Source organism: Lontra canadensis, unplaced genomic scaffold (assembly GCF_010015895.1).
Source record: "Lontra canadensis isolate GAN:19392208 unplaced genomic scaffold, GSC_riverotter_1.0 scaffold40, whole genome shotgun sequence".
In the NCBI taxonomy this organism is placed as follows: Eukaryota; Metazoa; Chordata; class Mammalia; order Carnivora; family Mustelidae; genus Lontra; species Lontra canadensis.
This window is the reverse complement of record NW_022631034.1, coordinates 7,739,500-7,754,769: the sequence shown is the minus strand read 5'-3', so window position 1 is coordinate 7,754,769 and position 15,270 is coordinate 7,739,500. Positions and strand designations below refer to the sequence as shown.

Here is a 15,270-nt window from a genome sequence, read left to right as displayed (position 1 = left end):
TTTCTTCAAGATGCTTTACAATGAGCTCAACTTTCTGATGACATTTACAGTATTTACAGTGGCATTCAAATTGGAACATTTACATTTTATCTTATTATTCACAGGAAAAGGTATTTTAATTAAAGTAAAACTGTTTAGGTTAATTAAGAAAGAGTTTGGGCTTGACCACTGAAGTAGTACAGGAGACACAGAATGGTTATGGTTTGAGGAACTAGCAAAGGAGAGTCAGTTTGGTAAGTAGCTCCACATCTAATGAGTACTGTCACCTTCATTCACCATCACATGGCTAGCAACAATTGATGAACTACTGTGAAAAGCTTAGCAACATTGAAATTGGGTCACGTTGAAATAGAAAGCTGGTATTAATGAGATCTGTCCTCAAGTATCAAGGCCTAGACACTGTGTTAAAGAACTGTCTTAAGAAGAAAACTGGTGTCAGAGATTGCATTGCTGGAATGAAGGCTTGGGAAGTGGCCCAAGGCAGATGTCAACTTAGAACTGGGAAACATGGTGAAGGCAAATAGAGTGATGAAGGCTCAGAAGGAGATAAAAAATTAATTACCAGAATTATGTGTCAGGCTTTGAGCAAATGTAAATTAATAGGGAACTCTAAGTATTGCTCCAGAGAAGCTAATTGTCTCTTATCTTAGGCCCTAGAATTGGAGAGTGGAGTCTGTATTTGAGGATTTAATAGCTCCAAAGGAGGGAAAGGGTGATTACCCAAACAGAGTGTATCTCATCAGCAGCTTTTTCTTCAAGACAGAACCATTGCTGCCTATTGTGAGAGATTCCAGTATTAAAATTAACTATATTTGATCTTGGCTGCTATGAATTAGCCAATTATTGAAAGCAAAGTCTTTTCTTTTTCATAGATAGAGCTGACATATAAAATTTTAGCATTGTTTTGTGTCTTCCTTTCAATTCACCTCCATTCTAGCACATTGCCTTCTTTCTACAATATACCATCAAATGCTCTGTACATAAAGTAGGCACTAAAATGCCTTCATTCATTCACCTTAAGTTCTTGGCACCAAGGCCAAAACCTCCTTCCCAGAATCTCTTTACTTATTTTTCTGTTTAAGAATGTGGTTGTTCCCAGAATTGTTCCTCTCTATCTGTCTGTCTTCACTTCAGCTTGCAGCATCAAACAAAAGAATAAAGTCCCTGGTAATGTCCCAGTACCAAGATTTGGTCTTTTTCAATATTAAGTAAGTACGTTTTCCTGATTTGACTGGAGTATTGTTACTATTATTTTTCTTCTCTATGTTTCTACTTAAATTTATTTATATGCTGCTTCCTTGGAAAGTGACTTTTATGTGGATGTCTTTACTCTAGGAAAATAAATCACTTTATGACAGGTTGTATTTTATTTTGTTTTGCCACCCTTTATCTAGCACAGTGAAATGCACATAGGAGGCACTTAAAAAATATTTACTGATTGAAAACACTATTTGTTGCATTTAAAAGAAGTATAATCTGAACTCTACTTATATTATTTTTTATTATAACTCATGGAATAATTTTAGTACATTTAAGTTATGAACTATGTATATAAACCATTTTTTTTTGCCAGTGCTGTTGCACTAGAACTTAGAATACCTTTCAAAGATAAAGAAGATAAAGGGGTTACTCCACACTGTGGTCATTATAATAAAATTCATTATTCCAGAAATGCTATAGGCTGATTATATAAACAAACTAAAAATAAATTATATAGATAAAATAATGAATTAATTTTTAATGAATGATTAAAGAAAATGAAAATGGAGAGCCTTAACTTTTTGCAGTATGTTTCTTTTTGATACAATTAGAGGTAGAGTACTTGGAATAGGGGCAATTGATCTGACTCACTATGCTAAGTAATTTTTTCCCCCAGATCTTAAGAATGTTGATAAATCTTGAAAATACTAGTTCAGAGACAATATTAGAGTCTGATACAAGATCCTTTTTTTTTTTTTTTTCAATTGGGGCATAGTCTTTGTGTGGGACATAATGGATATTCTCCATTGCTAAATATATAGAAAATGCCCATACTCATTTCTTTTTTTTTTTTTTTAAGATTTTATTTATTTATTTGACAGAGATCACAAGTAGGCAGACAGGCAGGCAGAGAGAGAGGAGGAAGCAGGCTCCCCGCTGAGCAGAGAGCCCGATGCAGGGCTTGATCCCAGAACCCTGGGATCATGACCAGAGCCGATGGCAGAGGCTTAACCCTCTGAGCCACCCATGTGCCCCCCCCATACTCATTTCTTAAAGAAACAGCTCAGTGAAGAGTAGATGTAGGAGAAAATATATAAAAAGCATGTCTTTCCTTTTTAACTTAAACTTTTGAATTCATTGAAATGTAAAAAACCTATCATTCATACTTTTAGGTTTCTTGCTATCACATAGAACCATGATTATTAGAATTCATGAGCACCTAAAAGCAAATCTGGAGCTTGCTGTCCTCAAGGCAAAATATAATATTTGTGGACTATCATTAACTAATGGTACACCTCAAGAGTTTAACGGTATTTTTTTCCATCTTTAAACTTTATCACTGTATTTTTCTTCAGGGTAAAAAAAAATTATGGGTCAATTTTCACTGAAGTGGGCTGGATTTATGTATTTACCTCTCGTCAGTGTCAAAAGGAATTGTGCCCATCATTCCCTGGACAACAGGATGAAAACCTGTCTCTGATTGGACACTAGGGATATCAGCTGTACACACAAGATAAGTGTAAAGTTAAAAAGAGAAATACATTTAGTAATTCATCCAAGCCAGGATATTTTAACAGTTTGAAACTTGCACAAAAATGATCATGAAATTATTTACTTCCTTCTTCAAGAAAGTTAATATTACCATTTTTAAATCCAGTGAAACATACCATCATAAAAATTTTGCTTTACAAAACTGATAATTCAGAATTTTCAAGCTGTCCATCTTTTTCTAATAAAAAAGATAACAAAATCAATAAAATGACCCATTCTTTACCACTTACTTAGAATGAATTTTTATTTGTTCAAGGTAAGAGAGTATCTGTTTCTATGTATTTCAATATTGGTCTGTGCCTTGAATGACAAAAATTAATGTTTTATGAGTCATCTATAAATTGACATAGAATTTCTTATAATAAATTTAAGTTCCATGACTTAGAAAATATTAACTATCACACTGCTGCTTTCTGGTCTATTGGGGATTGTTTTAGAGATATTCCATCTAAGCATGGGTGTTTAATGGCAATATTCACCTGGAAAGCATGGAGGGACTCATAGTAAGTTGCAGGCATTTTTTTATATTTCAGTTGATGTTTAATGAATTTAAAAATTCTGGCCATACCTGCTCTAATAACTTATAGTCCTAAAATAAGCCTGTTTGTATCTTTTAAAGTTTTGGTGACTACAGTTTTGAGTCCTTTTATTCAGCCACAGCAATACTGGACCTCATGTAAATAATAAACTCTGGACCATACCTGAAATATTTCCTGTAAGTGCCGTAGAGCTGAGGTTGTTAAAGAAGTTGTGCTGAGTACTCTGAAGTCAAGCCAACCCAGAGATTTGTACTGGGCCTATAGAACTTTCAGGATGGCTAACCAGGGTCGGTGATAGCACTTAGTCAGTCTCTCCCCCTCCGCCCTGCAGTTCCTAGCACATATGGAGCATTCAGAAGGAAAGAACATAATTAAACTGCATTTGAAACAGTCATTTTAGTCCTTACTAGTGTAATAAAAGCTTATATGACGCAATATTTACTAATATTTTAAACTCCCAAATGAGTATATTACTCCCAGTTGCAGGAGGCTAAAACTTCAATTTCAGAAAATATTACCCAAGTAATTCTTATTAAATCAATTTGATAGTTTATCAATATGTATGCATAAAGCATATTTAAGTTGGTTATAAGGTGCTTTGCTTAGAAGCACAATTATGTATATGGTTACTCTGTTAATTTATTGAGGATTTTGTTTGTGTGTGTGTGCGCGCGTGAGAGAGAGAGAGAGAGAGAACTGCTTCCTTGGATTCTAAACCCTAATTTAAAACATACACACTCTCTAAAATGCTGGATTTGCTTAAGATACTTAGGGTAAAGGAAAGCAACCTAAAAATCAGTAAAATGTTGGCAGTCTCTATCTGTTCTTTTTTCTCTTCTGATAAATGTGGGCATTGTTAAATAGCCACAGAAATATAGACTCTTGAGCTATGTATGTTACTAGTAAGGAAAAGTTTTTTTCTTTTCTTTAGAAAATTCTGTTTTGTTGCCTGTCATTAATTTTTACACCACCATATGAATTTGTCTCATTTGGTGATCACTTAAGTAGTATTAACCTATACTGCTAATATATACCCTGTCTCTTTTCATTTCAAAATGATTAGATTTACTGATTTAAAAATATCATAACTAAATAACACATGAGGATTAATAAATGCAGGTTCTTATTAGGAATGTATTTAGTATTAAGCCATTAAAGCCTATGTTCTCAACTATCCCTCTCCCTCCCTGTGTCTTTGTCTCTGTAGATATCCTCAGTTTCAGTTTAATCAAATCACTTAATTGGAAACAAAGTTTTTCTCACTTTGAATTTCTTATCTTGCTTCCTGTGTTTTCCATATCTACAAAGGATATTAATCATTAAATTATGAAATATTTCAAGAAGTCTACAATTTAAGTATTCACAAAATAATAGCTTTGTACTGATGCCTAGCATGGTGCCATGGATGTAGTTGGCACTCAATACATATTTGTTGAATAAACTAATCAAATTTCTCAATCCTTTTTTGTTATTTGTGAGTTGATACTGCAACAGAGGTTGAAGAATCCAATCCAAAAAGTGGTGCAGGGATATCGAGATAAGTAAACCACAGACCCAGTCCTCAGAGAGAATAATTTCTTCTAGGGGTGAGAAATGTACTTAACTATGATATAAGGTAGAATGCATAAGTGCTTTGAAAGTTATAAACAAAATAATATTTGTAGAGTTACACACTTTTAAAAATGTGGTCTTTAGGTAAACCATATACAGAATTATTCTAAATTATTACTATATAATACATTGGCTATCAGACAGTATAATCAATATGTTAGTAAAAAATAAGACTTAAAATAGAATTGCACTGTCATGTAAATAAGTAAATATATATTTAATATGTTAATATATAAAAAATATATAATATACAAATAATGAGACTTTTAAAGAAACATAAATCTGTATACTGTAAAAGTTTTCATGCCTTTTACCTACTCTATCTAATACCAATTATTATTATTAATGAACTAGCACTATGTTCTCTCAACTTGAAATTATAACCTATTCTAAAATCTTTATAGAAGTTTGCAGCATCTCTTTTTAACTGGGTTTGACAACCACTACTAGCAAGTATCCACAGGAATGTAGCAGACAGAGTAGGCCTCAGTAATTTACACATTGGCACCTCTAATCTTGGTAATGATGGACCTTAGACCTTAACCATTCTTTAACTGAGGGAACATACCTATTATTCTTTTTTCCCCATGTGTTCTTTAAATGGACATTTGCAGCAAAATATAATATTCAGTCACCTTCATTTCCCATGGCTACTTTTTGTATAGAAGAGAAATGTCGCATTTCTTTCTCTATCTACTATGTGTCCTGTATTTGTTTATCCAGGTCATCCTTTGTGAATTATCTTCCTCATGTGTCCAGAGTATTATCATTTCTAGTCATCTCTGTTAAGATAAAGTAAGATTGGGAACAAATACAAGATAATAACAGTTTTTCAAATATCAGTTAAACCTGTCAGTTGCTTCTAGGGGACTATTTTAAAAAGTAATTTTTCTCATAAAACTTTATTTTAAATCATTCCCCTTTTTCCATGTTTTTTTTTTTCCCTGTTAACCATCACTTAGTCTTAAAAGCAGAGCTCAAGTGTATGTTAGCCTCTCCTCTGTTGAAGTTATTGCTTGTTAAACTTAATGAGAGGCTATGTAGAGTTAACAGTTTTCATTCAGATGAAAAAGGGTAACGTTTTTAGTTTGGGTTTTAGCATATTATTAAAGTTAGCACTTTTAAAAATGATGTCTTAGCTGGGAAGAGGAAAGGGAACAAAAGGAAGAGAAAACAGGTGGTAGGATACCAAAGAACTAATGATTCTAAAGAGGTTTTTGAGATAATCCTTCAAATGGAGCCTCCTTACAATGACCATATATAATGTAGACAAAGCAAATGCTTGGTCAATTATAGTGTAAATAGTATACGAATAGATAATATAACATTGAGTCTCTGTTAATCTGCTTTGGTTAAAGATTATAATATGCTTTAAAATTAAAGGGCTCTGATTTGTGTAATACATAATCTGAAAACAAAACTACAGTCTTAGAATACTAACTAACACTAACTCAAACTGTTAAGGGTTGAAAATGAATCTTGATTTTCTGAGACAGAAGAGTTTAGTATAAAATATTTATCCTTGGTCTAGAAAGTAGAGAAAATTGTTGCCACTGTCACCACTTCTCAATTTTTAAATGTTAATTATCATCTCTCTTGGGGAAAATAAATATTTGGTACAGTCATCCATCTGATATTTTACAAGCATGTACTTAGTTTGTCAATTATAGGGAGTTCTATAGCACCTCAGTTAATCTATTCCAATTTTCAGTAATGTTCTGAAAGTTTTTCTCTTATGATTATGTGACATTAATTCGTATACATATGTCTCTCCCAGCTTTTGTAGCTATTATAGATTATTTTTTCCTAGCTTTTCTACAGAACTGTCAAAGGAGAGCTCTTTCATTGCCATTTTGGTTCTCTGGTTTATTGTGATGTAGAACAACAGACAGTAGAGTGATGTGCCCAAGTAGATGTATAATTATTCTTACCAGATGATTATGTTTATGCTTTTTGTACATGTAACATGTTGAGGAATGGTTAAGTAGAAGAGACTCTAGAAAATTAAGAGTTTAAGTTGAATGTACATGATGAAAAAGGGGATGAAAGAGTTGTAAAACTGTTGCTGAGTAAAAAGCTTTGGAGTAACTGTACAGTAAGGAGATTTCAGGGTTAAAAGAGAAAATGTTGGAAAGTGTTATTTGGTATAGAATCCTTTAAAAAAAATGCAAGCTAGGAATTTGTCTTTAAATTATGTCTGGCTGGACTCACTCTGAAAAGGGAGTTTCACTTTGTAGTATATTGAACCAAAGTTCCTAAACCTCCACTCATTCCTTCTAGTACTTGTCTTTGCTACTATTTATTACACGTTTAGCATATAATTATTGAATATTTGCTGAGTGTCAGGGGCCATTCTTGGCACTAAGTAAGGAAGACAAGCAAAGTCCTTACCCTGGTGAACTAGATGGATTCTAGGAAAAAACAAAAATTGAAAACCAAGTTATAAACAAAGTGAACAAATCTGTGATAAATGTAAATAAAATAAATAGGTTGCTGAGATAGAGTAATAGGAGAAGTTGTAGTTCTCATAAAATTGCCATAGAATGTTTTTCTGAGGAGATAAAAGTTAAGACCTGAAGGATGAGAAGCTAGTCATGAAAAGTGTAGGAGTGTATTCTAGATAGAACAAAGAGCTTGCACAAGGACCTGAGGCCTGGAGTAGACTGTTTTGAGTTGGGTTCAAAGGACTGAATGAAATCCAATGTTGTAAGAGTATGATGAATAAAGTCAAGGGTAGAATGAAATGAATTTGACTGTGTGACCCAGGGCCATATTTGCTGGCTTTTCAAGCTCATAGTAAGGACTGGCACCTTGGACAGCAATCAGGAAATGTAAAGCTAAAAATAAACATGATCAGATTTATCTTTTGCTAAATGTAACTGAATCTTGTAAGATCTGGTGTCAAGGCAGAAGCCAACAGAAGACCATTTGTGGTTAGAAGGGGTGACTATAGCTTACACTAGAGAGGTAATATAAAAAAGGAAGAGAAGAAGACAGATTTGAAATACATTTAGGAAGTATAATTGTCAAGATTTGCTGATGGCTTAGTTAAAGAGTTTGAGGAAAGAGCATAAAATAGAGAACAAATTCTAAGTTCTTGTGTTTTGAACAAGAGTCTGCTATCATTTTATAAGATGAGGGAGGTGGTAATTGGGGGAGGTAAGAAGCCTGAATCTCCATCTTTGTTGCCTCTTTTCTATTCTGGATTTAAATATGGCTTATTTATATAGGGCTTACTTTAAAAATAACTTAGTAGGTAGGCTGCTCTCTTTTCACATTCCAGATTATCTATCCTCATCTGAAAGTATTTTGCCCAGACCTGACATAGTGCTTTAGCTATGGTTCTCATCAGAAATTAATATGGTAAGACATATGGTCATATTACACATATGGTAATATGTGTGATTTTCTTCATTCTAGATAAAATGCTTAATATAGCATAAGGTCATCCTACAATGGACTCTTCATTTGCTCTTTTAATTACAATATTGTATCCTCTTATCACTCATGATTTTAAATTACATTATGTATTACAGTAATGAAATGTATTTTGCCCAATTGTAATATTTATTTCTACTACATTTCATCTGTTTAATTTGGTTGATTGCTCCTGTCTATTGAAAATATTTAAAATTTCTATCTTGTGTTAACTCGTTTTGTTTTTTTGACACCTCACCTAAAAATGTCATAAACATTTCCTTTTATTATTATTCAAATAATTTGCATAAATATTGATCATGATAGGGCTAACAAGTCTGCTTATGACATTAGAGATCTCACTTTAGGTTGCATCATTTTATGAATCCTTACTCTCTTTCATGTGATGACTCAAAATCTCTGATCTGCATCGAATCATGTTATCTTTCCAAAGTTGTGAAAACACTTATCTGAACATACTACAGAAATTAAAGTTTATCATATAGAGGATGTTTGAAGCTGAGTTAATTTTGACCCTGTTAAAAATGAAATTATATCTGATGTACTCACTTGTTAACCTATACTGCTCCCTGGTGATTTATTCCTCTTCTAAATGCTGCTAAATATCCTTAACTTTACTTTCTAAAATTATTGACCAGTATTGGAATTACGGTACGTCAGTTAATAGAATAGACTTTCTCCTATTGAAAACAAGATACTTATTAGATTATCCTCAGTCTTCTGATAACTTTTCCTTCTTCATGATTTTGAGTATCAGTAAGGAGCACATCTTTTCTTTTCCTTCTTGTACTATGTATACAGAAAAGCGCAGTTTCTTTACCTTGGTAGCCTGTGTATGTCTCAGTTCACTTAGGAATTTAGATGCTCATCTTCCTAGATTTGTTTCACTGTCATATATGCAAACTTTGTCACAGATTCTTCTTTTATAAAAGCCAAGGAAAGGAAAATTATTTTAAATGATGACAAGGAATGGCATTAGATATATGAAAAAGGGTAAGTGGAAGAACTAAAGAAAATATATTTCTGAAAGGAACTTACTAGCTACACATTTAATTTTTAAATAGAATAAAAATATTACAAATGTAAAATTTTAGTATCTAATTTTTTAAACGATTTTATTCATTTATTTGACACAGAGAGAGAGGAAGCACAAACCAGGGGTGGGGGGGCTGTAGGCAGAGGGAGAGGGAGAAGCTATTCTGGGCTGGGTCCATGACCAGAGCTGAAGGGAGACACTTAACTGACTGAGCCACCCAGGTGCTCCTTCAGTATCTAATTTTTAAATTTCATGATTCTATAAATTAATTTTATTTGTGATAGATTCCCACTCTGTTTTACCTCTCCACTGGAGTCTTCTGCCCCCATTGAGATCCAGAAGTGTATATTCCTACATCTCAGGCTGATTTCATGGGTGTTCAGAGTGTTCTGGTACATAATTAGCTCACTTTAGGGGACCGGTTGAAATAGGGTAATAGGGACTCCTACTTCTCCGCCATCTTTCCCCACACCTCCATAGAGATTGGATACTCAGATTTGACAGATACACACTTATTTTAAAAATTTCCTTTATTCTTTCAGGGAAAGGCAGAAGAATATGTATTAGTAGAAATAGATTGCTAAACATATCCTTACATTCTAAAGGGTCCATTTTTATGATTTATATAGAATTGGGGATGATTTTTAATGTATGATGAATTGCATTGTTAGTAGAGAGAGACAGTAGTTATAAAAATAGAGCAAAATTTATAGAAGTAAGAAAACAATAATGATGATACAGAAGACTAATTGAAGAGGACTGATAGATGAATTTGAGTTTGAAGAAATATTTACAATTGATTGTTACATAATTGATTGCAGAAGAGTAGTCTACATTATTTTTGTAATACTTTGTTTAATAGAAAGAACTGGACCCGAGTGAGAATAGCAGTAATATTACTTAAAATAATGTTATATTTTGATAATGTGTTGATATTATGTTATGTTATAGTTATTCTTGACAAACTTTATTTTTTTTAAAGATTTTATTTGTTTATTTGACAGAGATCACAACTAGGCAGGGAGGCAGGCAGAGAGAGTGGGGGAAGAAGACTCCCTGCAAAGCAGAGAGCCCAACTCGGGGCTCAATCCAGGACCCTGAGATCATGACCTGAGCCAAAGGCAGAAGCTTAACCCACTGAGCCACCCAGGTGCCCCCTTCACAAACTTTAGAAAAAAAATTAATATAAGGAGAATGTATAAGCTCAGAAGTAACTGCTTACCTATCTTTCTAGCAAAAACTAGTATTTTTGTCATAGGAAGACTGGAAAGAAATTATGTAAGATAACTAGTGAAGGATTTTTAGTGAAGAATAATAACTGAGATTCATTCCAGGACTACATAATACCTAGTATCCATCATGAGCATTAAAAAATTCTTGCACAATGAGTCATTGCATAAAGACAGATTGTTTTCAGTAAATTAGAGAATATCACATATAAAATTTAAAAGATAGAAACTCAAGGCTATTCAGTTAAATACATCTGTTTTGTGCATTATAGGAATTTAGGCAGAAAATTATAAATACAGGGAACCAGGAAACATATCCAAGTGTTTCTTCTAATAAAGGAGGTTTGGACAAGTAGGCAGGTCAAGCTAGGGGAAATACAGTGATCTTTATTTTTATTTCAAAATCTTATCTGCTGTCACATATTAGAGAGTTTATGTGACTCTCATCTTCTTGGGTGAAGGTGGTGCTATTCACAAAACCAGAAATAAGTTGTAATAGGTTTGGAGGAAAGATTGGAATTAAATTCTATCGAGTATGAGATGTCTCTGAGACTTTCCAGGGTGAAAGGGCACAGCTCATAGGTACTACATAAAAAGGAAATAACTCAGAAAGGAATACTATTGAAGATACATATTTGTGAGTCCTTAGAATTTAGGCCAGTGGTACTCATCAAGGAATGCATAATGTCCCTGGGAATGTATCTCAAAATACAAATATATATCCCCTTCCAAAATTCTGATCTTTTTCTCTGTTGTATACTGTGGTTGCCTACCAATATCTGTCCTTTTCTTCTTTCTTGGTAAAAACCCTGAAATTTTACTCCAGGCAGCAAAGTACCTATCAAAAAGACTGCATTGCTTATCCTCTCCTTTGTCAATATGAGTGGTCAATAAGATATAAACAGAAGTTTTTTGAAGGACCTCTGGGAAAGTACCTTAAGACACATGGCCTATGCCCTTTTGTCATTTTTACCCTTTTCCTCTATCTTGCTGACTGAGATACAGACATTGTGTGTAGAGCTCTAGTAGCTATCTTGACTCATGAGTAAACCTTGAGGATAGAAGCCATATAGAAGGTAAGAAAGAGATGATAAACTTTGAAAAAGCCTGTGTTTCTGATGACCTGGTGGATCCTTTGCGCTGTGGTGGATAGACTGTGAAGACAAAGGCAGACAACATAGTATTAATTATTAAAATATTCCCAACCAATTTACAGACTTTTTTTAGTTTACTTCTGATAGTGCCCCCAACTCTCCACCAAGCTCTTTTTCAATATTCTGCTTGTTATTCCTTCCACACATACCAGATCCATTTGTACTTTTAAGATTTGTGATAATTCGGAGCGCCTGAATGACTCAGTGGCTTAAAGCCTCTGCCTTCAGCTCAGGTCATGATCCCAGTGTCCTGGGATCGAGCCCCACATCGGGCTCTTTGCTCAGCAGGGAGCCTGCTACCACCCCCTCTCTCTGCCTGCCTCTCTGCCTACTTGTGATCTGTGTCTGTCAAATAAATAAATAAATAAATCTTAAAAGAAAAAAAAAAGATTTGTGATAATTCTGGTCCCATTTATCTTTCTTTCAATGTTACTATCCTTTTTAGTATTCTGTAAAATAGTTTTGTCTACCCTCTCTTAACCTAAATCTTTCTTTAGGCTTTTTGGGCAACACAGTCTTTCTTCTCTTTTTTTATTCCTTGTTTTTCTTGGTGGGTTTTGTTTTGTTTTGTCATGGCACCCTCCTGACAGGACCCTTTTCCCCTCAGTCTCCCTTCAAGCATGGTCCAAAGTATATCATTAACTCTTAATAGACAATTTATCAAAATCATATACAATGGAGCTCTTGACCTCTTTTCCTAACTCTGCCTATCTCACAGGTTTTTCTTGGTATTTTTTAAAAAATAAAATCAATCATTGTAGTGTGTAATAAGTGTGAGAGTTCTTTGAGAACTCGAAAAAGTACATAACAGACATTATTGTGGTTATCATTGCTTTTATTTTGTTTCCACAGATTATACATTCTCCTGTTTATTTAAAAAATTCTAGAGAACAGAGTAAACATGTTTCTTCTATTATATATGAATTGAAAACAAAAGAAATTGGTATAAAATCAAAAAAATCAAGACATCTCACTCAAAGAGGTTAGTTATATGAATTTTTAAATTATATGTATGAATATATTTTGATGAAGAGTAAATTCACTAGAAATTAGGCATGTTAATTTTGAACTATAAATATACGATTCTCGGGGGCGCCTGGGTGACTCAGTGGGTTAAAGCCTCTGCCTTCGGCTCAGGTCATGATCCCAGGGTCCTGGGATAGAGCCCCATATTGGGCTCTCTGCTCAGCAGGGAGCCTGCTTCTTCCTCTCTCTCTGCCTGTCTCTCTGCCTACTTGTGATCTCTGTCTGTCAAATAAAATCTTAAAAAAAAAAAAATATATACATATATATATACGATTCTATGAAACATATGTTGAGACCTTTAGAGAAAATATGCATATCTCATTTAATATTTTATAAATGTACATATTCAGAAAGTTGTTTCATGTTTATCAAGAACTGGATTTTGAGCATAAGGGGGGAATTAAGAGAAATAGGTGTAGGCAGGAACCATATTGAGTTAATAGCTTTCTTGCTGTATAGCTATGTCAGCGTGATTCCTCTTTCAGGAAATCTGTCAAGTATTAGATTAATATAAATGATTTCAATTAAGTAATAATATTTAATTTCCTTCAGGCTTTGAACATAATTGTTTTGTCGATAAAGTACATTTTATCTTATGTTAATAGGATTTTGGTTATCAAATGTGTACTTCTTTTTGTTGTTTTTTGCAGAATTTTTTTGATAAAATTCTATGTGTGATCGATGGAATTCTTTACCTCTATCTTTCACAGAAAAATCATATAATCATTTTTATAAAATTATTTTCAATTTTCTCAAGGTTTTCTCTTAAATCTTTTAAAATTATTATGATAAAAACACTTACTCTGATACCTACTCTATCAACAGACTTTTAAGTGCATAATACAATATTGTTAACCTTAGTCATAATGTTGCACAGCAGATCTCTAAAACTTTATCTTGTGTGACCAGAATTTTAAATCCGTTGAACAACTCCTCATTTCTCTCTTTCTCAGAACTTTTAATTCTTAAATATTCAAATCTTTCTCTTTTTAAAACTCATGATGTTATCTTTATCCCCTTTTATTTTCTTTGTATATGAACTGTCATACTTTGTCTATCTCTACCAGTTCCTTGTCAGTGGCTTTTGATATTTCATCAATTATCCATTAGTTTCATGTATATACAATATGTTTACAACATTTATTTTAATATACAGTGTTTAGTTTCATGTATATTATATATACATTTCATAAAGCTCTACATTGTTATTTAAAAGCAATTTTATTTTTATGATTATTTAATTCCCAGATTTATAAATGAAAATGAAATGATGGAAAAATAGTAGTTCCATGCACCATACTGCTACACTTAATCTTTCTGATACCCCAAGATACTATCTTGTAACTCTTCTGCTGTTTACTTTTATATTTCCAAGTAACATACTTATTCTGCTAAAATATCTTTTTTTTAGGGGGTTAGATATTATTTAGATATTATTTACAGATTTCCACTGTGAAAGATGTAGGTTTAATTCTCTTTTAAATCCTCCATAATACACACACTTATATATTCCCTCCTCTATTTTCCCCATGGAATTATATAACTACTGTTTGGGGGTAAATTAATATTTACTGTTGTAATTGTTATGGCTGTGTATATATTGTTCACAGCTGAGCCATACAATATATTAGGATATGTTTGATTTTTTATACTATTTTTTTGAAAACTTGTTTGAAAATCTCATACCATTCAAACCACCACTCTCCCCAAACATACTCACACATATATAATTTTTTTTCACGATACTTCTGCTTGCACCTTTCATTTTGCTGATTTAATCAGGACTGCTTACCCTCTAAACCTGCTCTTAGACCCTCCATTTTGGTGTACATCTCTTCAACTGTGATCCTAAGAATTCATTTGTCTCCATGCTATGTAGGGACTCTAAGTTCCAGAATTCTCTATCTTGGTCTTTCTTGGTTTATTTTCTTATTTTAATACAGTGCCTTCTCTATGAGTTTACTGAGAAATTATATATAGGAGGTAAATTTTTAAAACCTTGAAAACCTAAACATGCTGTTATGCTACATTTATATTTGGTTGATGATTTGACTGTGTAGAGCTTCTTTCAGATTTTTTTCAGGATCGCTTTATCATCTAACTTCCAGTGTTTCCTTTGAAAGGTCCATTGCCATTTAGTTCTTAGTTTGATATATATGAATGTCTATTTATTGTTTTTCCCTTCTGACTGGAAACTTTTAGCATTGTTTCTTATACCAGGTATTCTGCAATTTCACAGTGATTTGTCTCATAAATATTTGCTTGCTTGGCCAGATTGTTTTTCTATTCAATTTATTGTAGTTATTCATTCTGAAAATTTATATCCCTCAGTTCTGGGTATTTCTCTTATATTTTTTATGGCAATATATGTATCATAAAACTTAACCATTTTAAGCATTTTTAATTGTACATTAAGTATGTTTATATTGTGCAACCATCATGACCATCCATCTGTGGAAACGTTTCATCTTTTTTCTTCAATTGAA

At 33.0% G+C, this 15,270-nt stretch overlaps 1 protein-coding gene across 3 annotated transcripts in view; it reads left to right on the top strand.

Moving 5' to 3' along the window:
* The window catches only part of LRRIQ3 (leucine rich repeats and IQ motif containing 3), a 189,178-nt gene that overhangs the window by 108,632 nt on the left and 65,276 nt on the right, over positions 1 to 15,270 (top strand). For all 3 annotated transcript variants that reach the window (XM_032870109.1, XM_032870111.1, XM_032870110.1), the window contains one exon: positions 12,611 to 12,740. In XM_032870109.1, the coding sequence (XP_032726000.1) occupies positions 12,611 to 12,740 (130 nt within the window). The remainder of the gene's footprint in view (positions 1 to 12,610; positions 12,741 to 15,270) is intronic.